The sequence below is a fragment of the Primulina tabacum genome, chromosome 17 (genome assembly GCF_025594145.1).
Source record: "Primulina tabacum isolate GXHZ01 chromosome 17, ASM2559414v2, whole genome shotgun sequence".
NCBI lineage: Eukaryota > Viridiplantae > Streptophyta > Magnoliopsida > Lamiales > Gesneriaceae > Primulina > Primulina tabacum.
Window position 1 is genome coordinate 560297 of NC_134566.1, and position 20305 is coordinate 580601.

Consider the following 20305-nt stretch of genomic DNA (forward strand, 5'->3'; position numbering starts at 1 on the left):
GAATGAGGATCTTATAAGACCGAATGAATAGAATCTTGAAGTTATCTCAAGAAGAGTACGTGAAAAAGGTTATATCATATTCAACATGGATGAAGCTTAACATGTGAGTACTCATTTGGCTATTCATTTTAAACTAACCAAAATCGATGGAGCAAGAGCAGGTTTATATAAACAAAGTTCCTTATGCTTCTACTGTCGGAAGCTTCATGTATGCAATGGTGTGCACTAGACCAGACATAGCACAAGTAGTAGGAATTGTGAGTAGGTTTATGAGCAATCCAGGAAAACAACATCGGGAAGCAGTTAAATGGATTCTTAGATACTTGAAAGGTACTGCATTCTAAAGAATAATATGCACAAGGAGCTCTATAAATAGAGATCCTTCGCTTATGTTTAAATCACCCCCAACGAGATCGTCATTATAAAATATAGAGAGAAAAAGAGTGTTTTTTTCCTTGAATGTAGAGGTTCTCACGAGAAAATATATTCTCAGCTATACTTGGGGTTGAGATTATGAGAGATTGAGTGTTGTATATACTTGTAATGTTTCTTCAAATAAACATTTGCAGTAGCTCCTTGGACGTAGCCTATATTTGGTGAATCACATAAATATTTGTGTTCTTGTTGATTATTTTATTCCGTATTTTTTATACTATATTATCATCATGATCCCCATCGTTTAGGTATAATTTCCCAACAATAGGGAGTCATCGTTACCATCGTCATTGAAAAACTATTTTGAATTGTGATAATGGTCGTTTTTGCATAATTTCTTATGTTATTTTTAATCCAATTTTCCATAAGTAATCGAGTACGATTTTTATTTTGTCAGAATTTATGCGTATTGTTTGTCTCTCACATGTTTCGATTTATTTGTAGCACGAGCACCGCCTCAGCGCACAGATCTACGAGGAGCTCAGGTAGGGCAAGTGTTTTTGCCCACCCTAGCGCGAGCACAGCCTTAACATGCAGATCTGCAAGGAGATGGAACTAGGGCGGGTGTTTTGCCCGCCCTAGCGTGAACACCACCCAAGCGCGTAGATCTGTGAGGAGCTCACGCTAGGGCAGGTGTTTTTTCCCGCCCTAGCGTGAGCATCTCCCCAACATGCAAATCTGCAAGGATCTCGCACTAGGGTGAGTGTTTTTGCCCGCCCTAGCACGAGCACCGCCCAAGAAAATTTGTGAGGAGCTCGCGCTAGAGCGTGTGTTAGGCGTGTATTTTTGCTCGCCCTAGCGTGAGCACAGCTCCAGCAGGACGTAATATTGCATGTTATTGTATCTTATTTTAATGCTTTTATTTCAATTTGATGTATTTGGGGCAAGATTTGATTAGAAATTAAATGTCTACGAGAAAATAAATTTTATTTTAAATTCTACTAAATTGTGACACCGGCATTACGAACGTTTGTATTTGCCATAATAATGTGATCTTCTCAGGTTCACCTACATGCAGTGGCAAACATTTATTACTAACTATATAATATTTTTATAAAAAAATAATTTAATTAAATACTTTAAATATTTTCAAGTAAAAAAATTGCACAATACGTCATTGTAGATCTTTTACATCCCACGTTGTCTCTCCCTCGATGAAGCTTGTTTCGTCTCATTTCTTATTTGTGTCCTGTGATCTCTACCAGACTGCCACCTTTCTCCATTGTGTTGTAATTGGAATGTAGGTTCATCCCAATATTTTTCATCATGAACAACGTAGAATCTTCCAGAATATGTGTTCACATATTCGCTTAGTGTAAACATGGTTGAACAAGCTGTGCAAGATCTAATCCAAACCATTTTGCTGCACATATAACATGTGTGAACAAGGAATTCCAAATATTGTCAATTTGTTACATGTGCAATCACGTGTAGAAATGTTAACAACTTGTATGTGATGTTGAAGACCTGGTGTAAGGACCGTGAATCGTATTATCGTAAATCCTATGTTGAATATCGATAATTTATGAAATTGTCATGTGATTAACATGAGGTATATCATGACAATGAAAATGAGAAAATAGTGCGATAATGAAGTATTGCACTAGATATTGATTAATTAATTGAATTGAAGTTGTAAGAACTCGAGTGGAGTAGCCGGACGCCAATACAATACAAAACTAATAATTTGGACAGAACGTGTGGCGCCCGAGCGGTAGAAATTGACCGCCCGAGCGTTAGTGTGGAAAAACTAAGGCTCAGACAGAACACTCCGCGCCCGAGCGGTAGTTTGTGACCGCCCGAGCGTGGTGTAAGTAAAACTCGGGGGCAGAACATCTCGCGCTCGGGCGCGAGAATTCTACCACCCGAGCGCGAGAGCGGTGAAGATAAGACTAAGATTTCTGTTCATTTCCTTCTTCATTTTTCATCCATAGCTTCGAGAGATTTCGATTTCATTCGTCCGAATCGACTTCGAAACGTTGTCCAAACTTGGAACAAATTATTGATTCGGAATCTTCGCGTCGAGAGCTTCCTGTTGAGGTAAATTTCTTCTAGTTTCAGCAGCTCTAAATATGAAAGTGCTGGAATAGCATGTATTTGAAGTTGAGATTCATATATGTGGTAGAATAACCGATAAGAAACTCGTATTCGAAGTTGGAATTGAATTATGTTATGATTTTGATTTGATATGAATTTTCAAAGTTTCAAAAGTTATTTGAAACTTATATTATTGATTTTGGATCATATTATTGATTGAAATGAATATGTTATTGATGTAGATAGATTATTATACTGATATAATCAAGCTACATCAACTGGAACGAAGAATTGAGTTATGTTGCGACCGAGTAACATACGACAGGTATCTGTATCATATGATATATGTTTGATTGATTTGATCGAGAATATGTGTCTATATGTCTTATGTGATGACTTGATGTGGCATACATGACATTGTGATTTGAATATCGATGTATAAAATAAATGTTTTGTTAACACACATCGTGTGATGCATACATCGATACATGACATGCACGTTGAGCTAAGATCCTTGGATACCCTGATATGATTTGATTGGATTCTGGGGTTTGTGAACACAATGCTATGTTTGGTATTACATGACCCTTAAAACATAGACATTTGTGGCCCCGACGATTGATTGAGATTTGAGATTTGATGGCGCTTTGTCGACGCTATCATACGAGTATCCCTGATTGAGGCCGGTGTGCCAGCTCGAGCATTGATTTGATAGCGATTCGATTGATTCTGACATGTGCTCAGTGGATGGGCATTTGACCTGATACCTCCACGACATACATGCATTACATATCATATATCATTGTTTAGATACTTGTGGTATATATGATGGTTGTTCCATACGGAGCTTTGCTCACATCCAAGGGGGGCTGTAGTTGTCTTTGTGTGTGGACAATGGCAGGTACTCCAGGATATCAGGAGGCCGGAGAGGGTACTTCTTGAGAAAGTCACACTTTGGGCTGAGGTTTTATGTTTTGTTCCCAGTATATATATATGTATCTATATACCGGGGCATGTCCCGAAGATATGAGTTGTTTGTATATGATTGGTTTTGATTATGTGTGGGCGAGTTTTATGATATGAGATAAAATACTATTTTTAGTATTCAAATAAAATGATTTGAGCTCATTGTAAAGAAAATTTAAACTCGTTTTCCGCTGTAATTAATTAACCCTAATCAGATTGCCTTGTGATAATGATTAGGAGCTAAGGGCCCCACATTGTATGGTATCAGAGCCTAGCTGGGAATGCTCTATTGAATCTTGTGTACACGTGAATAGGCACAAATGAATTGTGCGTATGTGTTTGATTTATTTGTATTACTTTCTCTTGCTTGATTTAGTTTGAGTAAGTTATTGATGAGATTGATGATATGAAATGATGATGATGTGAAATTGATATTGATTTGTGATATTCATCCCTTGATTTGTAGATGGATCCTACAAATGAAACTGCGAGTAGCAGTACTGAGAGAATAGTTGGGCAATTTGAAGGATTGTCTATGGATTTAGTGATGGCTCGATTCAAGGATTTGAAACCACCGAAGTTCTTTGGCACTGAGAGTGCTGAAAGAGCAGAGGCTTGGTTGAAGGATATTGAGCATTTATTTAATATTGTTGAATATTCCAAGGCTCGGAGACTGAAACTTGCTCTCTATCAGTTGAAAGACCGAGCAAAATCTTGGTGGGAATCCGCTGAGATTGGATTGAAAGAAGCCGGGATTGAAGTCATATGGGATGTCTTCAAGACCAAATTTTTGGAGCAGTATTCCCCTCCTTCCTATTATACTGCCCAAGAGAATGAATTCAATTGTCTGCAACAGGGAACAATGACTGTTGCAGAATATGCTTCGAAGTTTTCTACTCTGTTGAAGTATGCACCTCACGTAGCTGGAAATGCAAAAGCGAAATATAACAGGTTTGTGAATGGATTGCATCCTGCTTTATATACTTTTGTTGTTTTTGGATTGCCTACCAACTACGTAGAGGCAGTTGAACGAGCTAAGGCCGCCGAAGCTGAGCTAAGGCCGCCGAAGCTGAGCTAAGGCCGCCGAAGCGGGACTAAGGCGAGGAGGTCCACAGTATACTCCTCCACCTCCAGTGTCAGCTCAGCAGCCTACCTTGCGTCCGAGAGGTAAAAAGTGTAAGAAGACTGGTTCCACTGTTTCTTCATCTTCTTCGAGTTCCAGTGGATCCCAGCGAGGAAGTCTCGTGATTGCTCCGTATTGTAGTCATTGTGGAGGAAAACATACTATCGAGCAGTGTCGAGGTATGTTTGGCACTTGTTATCAGTGTGGACAGGAAGACCATTTCTCTCGAGTATGTCCGAACAGGGGTACGACTTCTTCTCAACCCCAGCCAGGATTTAGAGGTGGCCCCAGCATGATGAGACCTGCTGTTCTAGTTCCTTCTTTTCAGCAGTCGAGTGTCCCACAATATCGAGGACCAGGTGGTCAGACCGCTCAAGTTCCTCCTCAAGTGAGAGTGTATGCTATGACGGAGGATCAGGCGAAAGAAGCTCCTGCTGGTGTGATTGCTGGTATTTGCATGCTTTGCAATTATCCTGCACGTATTTTATTTGATACAGGAGCATCTTATTCATTCATATCTCATGCATTTGTTGCATCTCACGATATTGAGAGTACCCCATTGTATGATACATTATCGATAGCCACGCCAGCAGGAAAGATTATTTTGTCTGAGCAAGTTGTGCATAATTGCGTATTGATATATGAGGACAATGTGATATTTCTGAATTTGATTGTCCTTCCAATGAACGACTTTGATTGTATTGTTGGCATGGATATCTTGACGACAAATCGAGCTACTGTTGATTGTTTTCATGGAGTACTTCGATTTCGACCTGTTGATGGACCCAAGTGGAATTTTTATGGCAAGGGTTCTCAAGACAAAATTCCATTGGTATCCTCTTTGGAAATGTCTCGACTTTTGACTAGCGGAGATGAGGGTTATCTTATCTGCGCTATTGATGTCTCTAAGAAGGAGCCTTCTTTATCTGAGATTCATGTTGCGAAAGAATTCCCGGATGTATTTCCCGATGAGATTCTCGATTTTCCTCCTCATTGAGAAGTTGAGTTTAGTATTGATCTTGTGCCGGGGACTGCTCCCATATCTAAAGCTCCCTATTGCATGGCACCATTGGAATTGAAAGAATTGAAAGAACAATTACAGGATCTTCTCGATAAGGGATATATTCGACCGAGTGTATCACATTGGGGAGCTCCAGTCTTATTTGTTCGAAAGAAATATGGTACTATGCGAATGTGTATCGATTATAGGCAATTGAATCGGGCTACTGTGAAAAACAAGTACCCACTTCCTCGTATTGATGACTTATTTGATTAGCTTCAGGGTACTTTTGTATACTCAAATATTGATCTTCGTTTTGGGTATCATCAAGTACGAGTTCGATACTAAGATGTGCCCAAAACTGATTTTCTTACGAGGTATGACCACTATGAGTTTTTGGTTATGCCTTTTGGTCTCACGAATGCTCCTGCTGTCTTTATGGATCTAATGAATCGTGTCTTTCGAGATTATCTTGACCGATTCGTTATTGTATTTATTGATGATATTCTTGTATATTCGAAATCGAAAAAGGAGCATGCTGAACATTTGAGACTGGTACTTCAAACTCTTCGTACTAGTCATTTATATGCTAAATTGTCCAAATGTGAATTCTGAATGGACAAAGTGATATTTTTGGGCCACGTCATTTCGAGACATGGCATATCTGTTGATCCTGCGAAGGTCGAAGCTGTATTGAATTGGCCGAGACCTACGAATGTTCCTGAGATCCGTAGCTTCATGGGTTTAGCTGGATATTATCGTCGTTTTATTGAAGGATTTTCAAAAATAGCTAAACCTATTACTCAACTGACACAGAAGAATCAGCGATTCATTTGGTCAGATGAATGTGAAGCTAGCTTTCTTGAATTGAAGACGAGATTGACCACAGCACCTGTTCTTACTATTCCCTCAGGTACCGGAGGATTTGTAGTGTGTACAGATGCATCTGGTAAAGGTTTAGGCTGTGTTCTGATGCAACATGGCAAAGGGGTTGCTTATGCGTCTCGTCAATTGAAATCTCATGAAACTCGTTATCCTGTTCATGATCTCGAATTGGCTGCCATTGTGTTAGCTTTGAAGATTTGGCGCCATTATTTGTACGGAGAAAAGTTTGTTATCTATTCAGATCATAAGAGTCTGAAATATCTCTTTTCTCAATCTGATTTGAATATGAGGCAACGTAGGTGGATGGATCTCTGAAGGACTTTGATTGTGAGATTCAATATCACCTTGGATCGGTGAATGTTACTGCGGATGCCCTTAGTCGTAAAGTGCACGATTCTGTTCTAGCTTCTATTTGTGTCGCCAAAGTACACAAGGATATATGTACTTCTGGCTGGACTTTTCACTCGAATTGGAATTCTGTCACTGTCTCAGCATTGCAAATTGAGCCGAATTTGATATCAAAAATACGAAAGGCCCAACGAAGCGATGCTCAGATCTAAAAGTCGAAAGAACTTGTATCTGCAGGACATCAGTCTGGATTTCAGATTTCTTCAGATGGTTCTTTGCGACTTAATGGTCGGCTGGTAGTTCCTGATGATTCTGATTTGAAATCTGCCCTTCTTCGAGAAGCACATTGTAGCAAATACAGTATTCACCCTGGAGGTCGAAAGATATACTTGGCATTGAGACCTCAATTTTGGTGGAAACGTATGAAGAAGGATATTGCTGAGTTTATTTCGAAATGTCTTGTCTGCCAGCAAGTGAAAGCCGAGAGAATGAAACCTGGAGGATTGCTCCATAGTCTCGAAATCCCAAAATGGAATTGGGAACATATTGCTATGGATTTTGTGACTCATTTACCTCGTTCGCCCAAGGGCTGTGATGCTATTTGGGTTATTATTGATCGGCTTTCGAAATCTGCACATTTTATTTCGTATAAGCGGACTTATCCTTATAAGAGAATGGCCCGTTTATACATCGAGAATGTTGTGAGACTGCACGGTGTGCCAGTCTCGATTGTATCTGATCGTGATCCCAGGTTTGCTTCTAAATTCTGGGGTAGTTTCCAAGAAGAGATGGGTACGCGTTTGGCTATGAGTACTGCTTATCATCCTCAAACTGATGGTCAGATTGAGCGTACGATTCAAAAGTTGGAAGATATGTTACGTTTTGTGATGGATTTCAGAATGGGATGGCAAGATGTCATACCATTGGTTGAATTTTCTTATAATAATAGTTTTCAAACGAGTATTGGTATGGCACCGTTTGAAGCTCTATATGGGAGACGATGTAGATCACCATTATTCTGGGATGAAATTGGTGAAAAACAATTGACTGGACCTGAAATAATACATGAAATGAATGATAAGGTTCAATTGATTCGACAGCGGATGAAAGCTGCTCAGGATCGTCAAACGAGTTATGCGAATAAACGAAGACGACCCTTGGAATTCCAGAAAGGTGACAAAGTGTTTTTGAAAATATCTCCTTTTAGAGGCACTGTTCGATTTGGCATGCGAGGAAAATTATCTCCTCGATATGTTGGTCCATATGAGATTCTTGATCGAGTTGGGGATCTTGCTTATCGACTAGCATTGCCACCAGCTCTATCTGCCATTCATGATGTATTTCATGTTTCTATGTTGAGAAAATATGAACCAGATCCATCACATGTGCTTCAACCTGATAAGGTTGAGCTTGATCCTTCTCTTTCCTATGTTGAACAACATGTTTGTATTATGGATCGGAATGAGAAAGTATTGCGTAATAAATCGATTCCGCTAGTTCGAGTGCAATGGACACGACATGGTGTGGAGGAGTCAACATGGGAATTGGAAAGCAAGATGCGAGAATCATATCCGCACTTGTTTGATTCTCTTCCATCTGTTCCATTGTATTCAATGTATATTGATCCATTTACTGATTTTAATTTTGATATGTACTATAACTGGTGACATATATATGTTTGCCAATGTTATGTATATAGAGATGTTTGAGATTTAGATGACGAAATCTTTTAAGTGGGGGAGAAATGTAAGGACCGTGTATCGTATTATAGTAAATCCTACGTTGATTATCGATAATTTATGAAATTGTCATGTGATTATGTACATGAGGTATATCATGACAATGAAAATGAGAAAATAGTGCGATAATGAAATATTGCATTAGATATTGATTAATTAATAGAATTGAAGTCATAAGAACTCGAGTGGAGTAGCCGGACGCCAATACAATACAAAACTAATAATTTGGACAGAACGTGTGGCGCCCGAGCGCCAGTGTGGAAAAATTGAGGCTCGGGCAGAATACTCCGCGCCCGAGCGGTAGTTTGTGACCGCCCGAGCGTGGTGTAAGTAAAACTCGGGGGCAGAACATCTCGCGCTCGGGCGCGAGAATTCTACCGCCCGAGCGCGAGAGCGGTGAAGATAAGACTAAGATTTCTGTTCATTTTCTTCTTCATTTTTCATCCGTAGCTTCGAGAGATTTTGATTTCTTCCGTCCAAATCGACTTCGAAACGTTGTCCAAACTTGGAACAAATTATTGATTCGGAATCTTCGCGTCGAGAGCTTCCTGTTGAGGTAAATTTCTTCTAGTTTCAGCAGCTCTAAATATGAAAGTGCTGGAATAGCATGTATTTGAAGTTGAGATTCATATATGTGGTAGAATAACCGACAAGAAACTCGTATTCGAAGTCGGAATTGAATTATGTTGTGATTTTGATTTGATATGAATTTTCAAAGTTTCAAAAGATATTTGGAACTTATATTATTGATTTTGGATCATGTTATTGATTGAAATTAATATGTTATTGATGTAGATAGATTATTATACTGATATAATCAAGCTACATCAACTGGAACGAAGAATTGAGTTATGTTGCGATCGAGTAACATACGACAGGTATCTGTATCATATGATATATGTTTGATTGATTTGATCGAGAATATGTGTCTATATGTCTTATGTGATGACTTGATGTGGCATACATGACATTGTGATTTGAATATCGATGTATAAAATAAATGTTTTGTTAACACACATCGTGTGATGCATACATCGATACATGACATGCACGTTGAGCTAAGATCCTTGGATACCCTGATATGATTTGATTGGATTCTGGGGTTTGTGAACACAATGCTATGTTTGGTATTACATGACCCTTAAAACATAGACATTTGTGGCCCCGAAGATTGATTGAGATTTGGGATTTGATGGCGCTTTGTCGACGCTATCATACGAGTATCCCTGATTGAGGCCGGTGTGCCAGCTCGAACATTGATTTGATAGCGATTCGATTGATTCTGACATGTGCTCAGTGGATGGGCATTTGACCTGATACCTCCACGACATACATGCATTGCATATCATATATCATTGTTTAGATACTTGTGGTATATATGATGGTTGTTCCATATGGAGCTTTGCTCACACCCAAGGGGGGCTGTTGTTGTCTTTATGTGTGGACAATGGGAGGTACCCCAGGATATCAGGAGGCCGGAGAGGGTACTTCTGGAGGGAGTCATAGTTTGGGCTGAGGTTTTATGTTTTGTTCCCAGTATATATATATATGTATCTATATACCGGGGCATGTCCCGAAGATATGAGTTGTTTGTATAAAATTGGTTTTGATTTTGTGTGGGCGAGTTTTATGATATGAGATAAAATACTATTTTTAGTATTCAAAAAAAAATGATTTAGGCTCATTGTAAAGAAAATTTAAACTCGTTTTCCGATGTAATTAATTAACTCTAATCAGATTGCCTTGTAATAACGATTAGGAGCTAAGGGCCCCACACCTGGTCTTGATCCTGTCACAACGGATGTTGTTTGATCCCTTTGGTTAAATTTTACTACTCGATGTTCCGTTGATTTTTTGACCGCATACCAGATTTTGAGAAAGAATAATCAGTCAATGGTTGAATTTTTTCCATCATTTTTTGACTTCTCATTCTGCGGTGAATGAAATAGTGCACGCATCACTACAAAGTCAATTCCACTATTGCAGTTATAGAGAGACGTCAAGGTCTTTTCAACATACCATTAACACACTCAGACATGTTCGTCGTCATTATCCCTCGTCTCCATCCACTATCATGAGCCAATGACCATTTTTCATTTTGGACGTTTGACAGACAATAAGTGAAAGCTGATGCATTTTTTGCTTTTCTTTCAATCATCGTGGCAATAAATTTTCCAATTAGCTGTTGCGTCCTTGCTTCCCAACATAAGTACCTAAAATGAATGTTTTTAAACTTTCTGTTGAAATTAGAGAAAACATGCCTCAAACAAAAACGATGGACACCTCGAGGAGGTTTGAAGTCAGGGAGATATTGCACTGCACTTGTTATACCTGCATGTTTATCAGATATAAGGCACACACCTCTGCAACCTCTTGTAACATGTCGTGCAACATTTCCTAGGGACCAATGCCATGACTTGTAATTTTCTTTATCAACAAGCGTAAATGCTAGAGACAAAACCTAGTTATTAGAATTTAAAGTTACCACTATGAGTAGTTTGTACTTATAATTGTTATACAAATGGGTACCATCTACACTGATTATGTTGTGACCATGTCGAAAAACATCTATACATGGTTTGAAGGTCCAAAACAAAAAGTTCAAAATTTTAGGTCGATGGTCATATGGTCAAAGGTGCTTCAACTTTATATTAGTTCCTGGATTGTACTTAGACAATATACAAAGATTCCCATGTGCCATAAACGATCTCCACTGCGCGCTTCAAACTCTGTCATGCCTTAGCATATGATATATCATACCCATATTTTGATTTAATGTTCTCTTGCACATACTTGATCTCGTATGCACGATCACAATGCACAATTCCCAAAAGTGTATTGGCTATCATGCTGACGTCAAGGTTGTGGTGATCTATACCCACTTGGCTGGATATGCGTGTGTGATTATCAACATACTTTGTAATCATGAAATAGCCTAATTTTTGTTTCATTGATGCTCGAAGTCCCCACCCACAATTGCTACATTCGGACCAGTTCTTGCATTTGACCTTCCAAATTGTTGAGGAACTTTGAACAACGATACATTTACGTCTCAAAACTCAAATAGAAGAATCCTTCACGGAAGCTATTAAATCATTTTTGCTCTTAAAAAAAATTTCACAGAGAGCTCTGGCCTGTTAGGATTGTAAAAATTTTTTCGGGAACCAGAAGGAATACCAAATGTGTAACGTCTAAAAGTCAACCCACGTAAACTGCATGCATTCAAATGATTTATATTGTTTATTTATTTTATTTAATTTATTTTTAATGTTTAAATGATACATAGTATATGGTTGAAGGGCTAATTTGCATGATTCCAAGGAAACTAAAGATTTTATTTGAATATTCGATAATAAACTAAGGAAAGGAGACCGGGGACGAATAAGAAAAAATATTTTTAGATAAATATTTTTTAGGCTTAATAAAATGATTAAATATAACTAAATTTTTCTAAAAATGATAAAGTTCAAATTATTTTACGAGACGAGCTCGTTTGATACGGAAGTCGGTTTTGGCCAAACGAAGGACTTTTAAAGGCCCAAAAATTATTATTTTTGAAAACAAATTTTGTAAACTTTTATTTTACAATTTAATAGATATTATTGGGCCTAATTTATCTAAGATTAGAAGGCACAATTTCTCCTAAACAAAAAAGCACAAAACCCTAAACCTTAAACCATTACACACATAAATTTCGAAAATATTAAATATCAAAGCTAGGGTTCTTCAGTCCCTTAGCAGTTGACTCACACACACAGCACACACTCAAGGATTTTCAAAAAATAAGAGCAAGAATTTTAAGGATTTTCGTCGCCGTTCGTCCCTCTTCGCAACCCACGCCAACGATCACATATTCGAGCGTTTTAAAACGCAAAGACATGCTTCTAAACTCTTTTGATGCACCATTCAAATCATATTATGCATGATTTATGTATTTTAGCATGAAAAATATTTGAGTTCAAATCGTTTAACGTTTTGATTATTATTTCCAAAGTTTTCATGATTTTATGCATATATGAATGCGCAATGATTTACAACGGGTACGCTGCCAACTTACGGAATCCGATATAACCCAAATGAACTACTTGAAAGCCGTTATCAAAGAAATCTTCAGGCTACACCCTCCTGCACCAGTACTACTCCCCAGAGAATCCATGGAAGAAGTCTCCGTTGGTGGGTACACAATCCCTGAAAAGACAAGAATTTACATCAATGCTTGGGCCATAGGGAGGAGCCAAGAATCCTGGAAAGACCCTGATATATTTGATCCTGAAAGATTCATGGATAATGAAATTGATTTTAGAGGGAAAGATTTTGAGTTGATACCTTTTGGTGCGGGGAGAAGAAGCTGTCCTGCGATCGCATTTGGTTCTGCGACAGTTGAGCTTGCACTGGCGCAGCTGGTTCACAGCTTTGATTGGGAGCTTCCGCTAGGAGTCCAGCCGGCGGATCTTGATATGAGTGAAGTTTTTGGGATTACGATGCATAGGATTTCTCCATTAATGGTGGTTGCGAAGCCAATTTTTAAAGGAATTTGAAGCCCACACAGGGAATTTTCTTTTCGTTCAGTACTCCATATTTCCTTTACAGTAACGAACTATGATACCTAATATAACATATTTTGGCCCATTTTAGTTCTTGAAATATATGTGTTAAATATATTATGATCATATGTATGTGTTAATCTCAGTGTATGCAAAGAAGCACTGGATCATGTAAAAGGATGTACAGCTTCAAATTAAATCTTTTAACTATAACTTTCTCAACTTCATGATATTTTTCAAGGCAAAAGTTCTGTTACATTTATCATAAAGCTCTAAAATTTCCTGCAAAAAGATCCCAGTGAAAGATGAAAAAATCTGATAGAGGAGGAGGTCAAACTATAACAGGGTTTAATTAACTTCAAATTAAAAATTTCATAAAGTACCATTGAAATACAAAGGAAAGTTTCTGACGCTAAAAAAAGGAAAGTTCAACATAGGTTAGCTTGGTTATATGGATCCAAAAGTTGGACAGAGAAGTGAGCAGATACATAGTCCTAGAGATAAGGATATTATGGTGGATTTGTGAACATATAAAAATGTAATGACTATGAAACAAGTATAGCATAGAAAAAGTTAGGATTGTGCCCAAGGCGAAGCTTATTAAAGCCAAAAAATATTCGTAGTATTTGAAATATAGGTGGGCCAATTTTATTTTTTTTAAAACCCTTTGCACAAGCCTCCATGCATGCATACACATGACTTAGAACTTTCCGTTGGGTTTACGCCTTCAAAGGCAATATAAATTCGATAAAAAGTTCTCACATATATATATAAATATACACACTAGTAGAAAAATCGCTTTTTACTTCGCGTATTCAATGAAGTAATAAGGTAGTTAATTGCCGAAGTATATGGACGTGAAGTCATAGATGTACCTTTTACTTCGCATAATAACCGAAGTTGTATGATTGAAAATACTGAAGTCTTTGGCCGGTTTTCGAAGGAAAACCGGTCCAGAATTGGACCGGTGCCGAAGTAAAAAATGTATTTTACTTCATCGATTATTGTAAATAATGAAGTAATATATTATATATAATTTCGTCTTAATTATTATTTAGCGAAGTAGTTTATAATATTTTACTTCATTATTTACAATAATCGACGAAGTAATTCATCTGAAAGACCTCGTAGTTATGTATTTTGATGAGGTAATAGACACAAACAACTTCACAATTTATCCTATTTGTGGAAGTAAATATAATCTATAACTTCAGCATTTATCCTATTTGTTGAAGTATTTTATATTATGTTACTTCACAATTTACATTTAGTGACGAAGTAAGTGGTTCGAAAGACTTCAGTAATTTGTATTTTGATGAAGTAATTGCGCAAAACAACTTCGCTTTAACAGAACAATGTTGAAGTAAATTAATTCTATCACGTCGTCTGATTTCTTATTGACGAAGTATTCAATATTATGTAACTTCACAATTTGCAAATAACAACGAAGTAATTTACCTATTACACTTCATTTTTTTTTATTTTGATGAAGTAATTGTTAAATAAAGACTTCGCAATATATGACTTAATACACTAATATAATTAAACTCATAAATTATCCATCTAAAAATTATTAATATCCACGAATCCACAATTACATATTCATCAATCCACAAGTAACCCAAAAAATGTATCCACAAAACCAAAAGTATATCCAAAAATCCACAATGACAAACAAAATATTTGTCCCAACATACACCATCCATCTAAGCACCTACATAGGAGTAAACAAATTCACTCCATTCACTTCTAACCTCGTCATATTGACATTGGGTGTAATATTGGTTCTTGATGCATCCTGCAAACTGAAATTTGAAACATAAAAAACGTAAGGCTGGATGATTAAAACATAAAAAACGTAAGGCTGGATGAGCCGCCAAGCTAGCTAGGAAAATTAAAACTTAATCTTGGAACACAAATATAATTAACCCATGCTTAAAAACAATTATAAGAATTTTCCATGTAAAACATATTTTTTTTCGAAGAACAAGCTGTCACAAAAAAGTAAAACCATATTAATTTGAGGATTAACGTAAAAGAATTAATATATGAGACAATTTTGATATGATTAACATGATGCATGTACCAATAAACGCAGACAACAAGAGTCTCGAGTTCAATCCGATATGAGGGAACCAATAAGGACAGATATAGACCAAAAAAACAGGAAAAGACAAAACCAGATCACCTTAAACTCCAAAAAAATCTGAAGCCACCCAACTTCTTGTTTCAAGAAGCGAAATCAACTTAAAAGTAAGAACAGATTGAATTTGTGCCACTTGGAAATGATACAAGAATCTTGAAAAAAAGACAACACTTACAATCCAGAATCATACTCCCGTATATGATTTCTGGGCTTCAAATTTCTTGATAAAACCAACAACCCACCAAATAAAACAAATGAAAAGAAAGTATTTTAACCAAAACATATATCAGCAATAAATAGAATAAACACAAAAGCTTAAGATTACAACACAGAAGATATGAAAATCAGGAACAAAATTTCCTTTTTTTATCAATAATATAAAATATATCACAATGACAACAATTCATCTCAAGCAATTATCTCAACAATAAAATATATCCCAATGGCAACACATTATCTCAACAATAAAGTGGTTTCAAAGTGTCCGTGATAGTTACCATATGCTGCCTCACACATATTAGTGGTTTCAAAGTGTCCGTGATAGTTACCAATTGGCTCCTTGTTCGTGCTCCAATTTACTTTGTCACTTTCAGCAGACTCATCGTGCCAAATCCAATTCACATAATTTTGACTAAAACCATGGAAATAAGATGCTCTCGAACGGACTTAGCTGGTCTTTTTTTAAGATTTTTACATTTGCAATAAGGACAATGAATTAAATTGGGGTCAATATGGGGATTCTCTAAACAACCTCTGATAAACAGTTCCACACCCTCCTCGTACTGTTTTGACCTTCTATCCGAGTGAATCCAAGAATTATCCATTTCAATACAGCAAAATACCAGAAATATATAACAATAAATTTGATCTAAACCTGAAAATATTACATTTAATAATGTCATTTTCAATTTAATTTGTTGAGCGCAAAAAAAAATGAAAGAAGACTACCTATTGACTAACAAACGAAAGAAGACTACACAGATGCATACAAGTTAGAAAAACAAAAAAAATCGACGAAGACAATGACTAACAAATACCGTCATGTCCAGTCCTCAACACACAGTGCATATAAGTTAGAAAAACCGAAAATTAGACAATGCCTAACAAGAAGGGGACAACAAATATTTTAGACAATGCTGAACATTAAGAACCCAGAGACGGACAACCAAGGCCTTAGAAAACAACACGCACCTCCAAAGAAGTGGTGTGTATCTCAACCACCAACCTCATCAGAAACTATTGAGTCATACAGAAAGGGACTTCTCAACTAGTAGCTCTTGATAATACAAGACAATAGACTACTGAGTCTTTGAACACAACAATATATCAATTACAGTATCGAAAGACCTACCAATCGCTTGCTTTAATTCTGTCAACACGTGAGCCGCATAGAATACACTTGACTTATAAAGTCTTAACACCATGTATTTCAAACTTCTTATAAGGTTGGTGGTGGCCATTTTCAATAAATAACTCAACAGAGGTACGACAACAAGAAATTAACCAATTATCGTTCCAATCAATACCATACCTCGGGAAACTGGTGCCGGACTAACTCAGTGCTTTGAACGGTGGTGGTGGTGGTGTTTTGCTTCCCTCTCAGGTGAGTGGAACGGCGGTGGTGTTGGTGGTTCGAAGCCCACGGCGGTGAGTGGAACGGCGTGGTGTTAGGGTTAATTTTGAAAGAAAATGTGGATGGATATAATGAGCTCGTCTCTGAAGGAAATATGATATAATCGATATTATTCAGCGACGGTTTCTAAAAATCCGTTGCTACTAGCGACGGTTTTTTACAAGTCCGTCGCTATTAGCGACGGTTTTTTATAACACCGTCGCTGACTAAATCGGCGACGGTTTACACCAAACTGTCCCTGGAAATGTGATTACTTGCGAAAATTGATGTGTGAGGGCAGTGTCTCTTGCGCATATGCGCGACACCGACGCGCGCATATGCGCGAGGTCGCGCAGGTAGTCGCGGCCAGTAGCTACGATGCGAGAACAGAGGCACTCGCGTATATGCGCTGAAGTGTGTGCGCATATGCGCGAAAAAAGCGTCGCTATTAGCGACGGCTTTTGAAAAACCGTCGCTGATTAAATCAGCGACGGGTTTTAACTACAAACCGTCGCTAAATGTTCAGTATAGTTTAGCTTTCTTTGTTAATCGGCGCGGTTCATCTTATTACTTCAGCATGAACTTATTTTTTTTATTTTTTTACTTCGTCAACATTGATATGCCGAAGTAAAATATAATAAAAAAATATAGTGAAGCCCGTGTTTTTAAACATCCGAAGTAAAATATATTATTTTAATTTGCTTGTGTTATTACTGAAGTTATTGGTAATGTATTACTTCGTAATTTATTATTGCCGAAGTAAAGCCTGCCGAAGTAAAATCCGATTTTTCTACTCGTGTATATATAAATATATTTATAAACACACACAGTGTGCATGTGTTTTTATGATATATGTGGAGATTTTCTTTCTTCGGTCATTATTGGTATTTTTAGACCACGATTCCATATCGTCTGGAATTTGAAGTCATTGTATTGATTTCAGGGGCGAAGCTTATTAGAGTTTTTTTCCTGCCTGAAAACAAAAAGGAATGAGAGGCCGACTTTAATTTATTAGCTTTAACTATCTGGAGTTAGGTATAAATTCAGAACTTTTAATTTTATTCTTTAATTTTCAATTTATTTTCTTTATAATTTCAAAAGTGGTGTTTGCTATTTTAATATTTGTTCGATGTCGTTTTTCCCCTATTTAGTGTGTTCTATTTGTTCCTAATTTGTGCCTCTAATACTTTTATGTAATAATTGGTTGTTATTTAATACTGAGGTGATAGATATATATTGATTATGATTTATATGTTGATAGCTTTGTAATTGTTTCAATCTTACATTTTCCCATCATCTGGGCACATTTTGTGAAGTATTAAACTAGCAAAACAATACATAAAAAAATATAACGACTTTAAGAAAGAAATCAATGCGAGTTGTTTTATAAATATATATAAAGCTAAACATATTATAATATATTTTATTTTTATTTTATCGAGAAATCAATATTTACATTGCATACATTTTTTAAAAGAAAAGATCCAGAACCATGATGTACAAAGCATTGGAGATGTTAGGGTTGAAGAATTTGATTTCTCACAACTACCAGCAGATCCTGGATTTAGGACTCCAATTTGTGAATATAATGTTAATATTAGGGATCAAGTTCGAAGGGCATATTTGCAAAAAGGTCCATGTCAACCTTCAGGCTATGAATTCCGAAAAAAAAAAATTGGAGTATGTAGACAGTTCAATCCTTCATGGTTTAATGAATTTGGTGATTGGTTGGAGTATAGTATAGAAAAATATGTCGCGTATTATTTGTATTGTTATCTCTTCAAGACAACTATGGAAAAACAAGCGGAAGCGGAGGCTTTTGTTAGTGAATGATTCACAAATTGGAAGTGTAAAGATAGGTTAAATATTTATGTTGGCCAGCATGACAACGAACATCATAAAGCTCGAATGAATTGTAAAGCTTGGATGAATCAAGATGAGCACATTCAATCAAGTTTGCACAAATAGTCAAAGCAAATGCGAAATGATTATCGTATCTATCTCATTGCTTCAATTGATTATGTTAGAGTTTTGTTGCGACAAGGGCATTCATTTTGAGGTCACGATGACAACGAAAGTTCTCTTAATCCAGGTAATTTTCTTATCCAACTGGAATTTCTAGGTGCTCATAATAAAGAGATTAATGATGTGATATTGAAAAATACTCTTAAAAATTGCAAGTTAACATCACCTGATATTCAGAAGGACATAGTGAGTGCTTGTGCCACTGAAACGATTAATGTTATTATCAGAGATGATGGTGATTCATTGTTCTCTATTTTAGTTGATGAATCTAGTGATGTGTCAACAAAGGAGCAAATGTCATTTGTTATCCATTATGTGGATATTAGTGGATTTGTAAATGAACGCTTTATCAGGATTGAACATCTTACCAGTACTACATCACTCTCACTTAAAGCTGCTATTGATAAGATGTTTTCTAGATATAATTTGAGCATGTCTAAGTTGAGAGGACAAGGTTTTGATGGAACAAGTAATATGCAAGGCAAATCTAATGGTTTAAAAGCACTCATTTTAAAGGAGAACCCATGTGCATTTTACATACACTGTTTTGCCCTCAGCTTCAACTAGCTCTTATAGTTGTGGCCAAGAAAAATCTTCCGATTTCTAATTTCTTTCGTGTTGTTGGTGACGTGTTAATTTTTGTTAGAGCATCTTGCAAACATTCTGATCTTCTTCGAGAGAAACATTCAGATTTTATTGTCGAGGCATTGGAGAGAGATGAGATTTCAAGTGGCGGGGGACTTAATCAAGAAACTACACTTCAACGTGCTGGGGATACATGTTGTGGGTCACATTAAAATTCTTTGATAAGCTTGATTTCCATGTTCTCTGCTGTCATTGATGTGCTTGAGATAATTTCAGAAGATGATTTCAGTTCTCCAGATTAAAAAACTTAATCATTTAATTTATTGGAGTCAATACTTTTATTTGATTTTTCATTCAATCTACACTTGATGAAACATTTCTTAGGAATTTCGAGTGAATTGTCGACACCATAGCAAAAAAAGGATCAGGATTTTGTGAATGCAATGGATTTGGTAAAAATATGCAAACACCGACTCCAAATGATGAGAGATGATGGTTGGGATTCATTTATAGAAAAGGTTCACCGGTTTTGTGAGCAACATTACATTGATGTTCTTAAAATGGATGATATGTTCACACGTTAGGCACCACGTGGTCGTTCCCATCGTAATCTATCAGAAGTGACAAATTTGCATAAATATCGTGTGGATTTATTCTGTGGTGTTATCAACATGCAACTCTAAGAGTTAAATGATCGTTTATCAGATGCAGGTATAGAGTTACTCCTTTGTGTAGTTTGTTTGTGTCCACAAAACTTGATTTTTGCTTTTGACAAGAAAAATTTGATGCAACTAGCTGAATTTTATCCACAATATTTTTCATGATTTGATATTCTCACACTTGATGATCAACTTGAAACT

General features: G+C 36.7%; 2 protein-coding genes across 2 annotated transcripts; both read left to right on the forward strand.

Annotated features, from left to right (window-relative positions):
• The first annotated feature begins 12552 nt into the window (after positions 1–12552).
• LOC142531734 (cytochrome P450 71AP13-like) lies at positions 12553–13071 on the forward strand. Its single transcript, XM_075637957.1, has one exon. It carries the CDS (start codon positions 12553–12555, stop codon positions 13069–13071), a length of 519 nt encoding a protein of 172 aa, XP_075494072.1.
• Positions 13072–18327: 5256 nt separating this feature from the next.
• On the forward strand, positions 18328–19657 carry LOC142531735 (uncharacterized). The gene is made up of 3 exons (XM_075637958.1): positions 18328–18562; positions 18958–19329; positions 19377–19657. Exons 1-3 carry the CDS (start codon positions 18328–18330, stop codon positions 19655–19657), a joined length of 888 nt encoding a protein of 295 aa, XP_075494073.1.
• Positions 19658–20305: the final 648 nt, after the last annotated feature.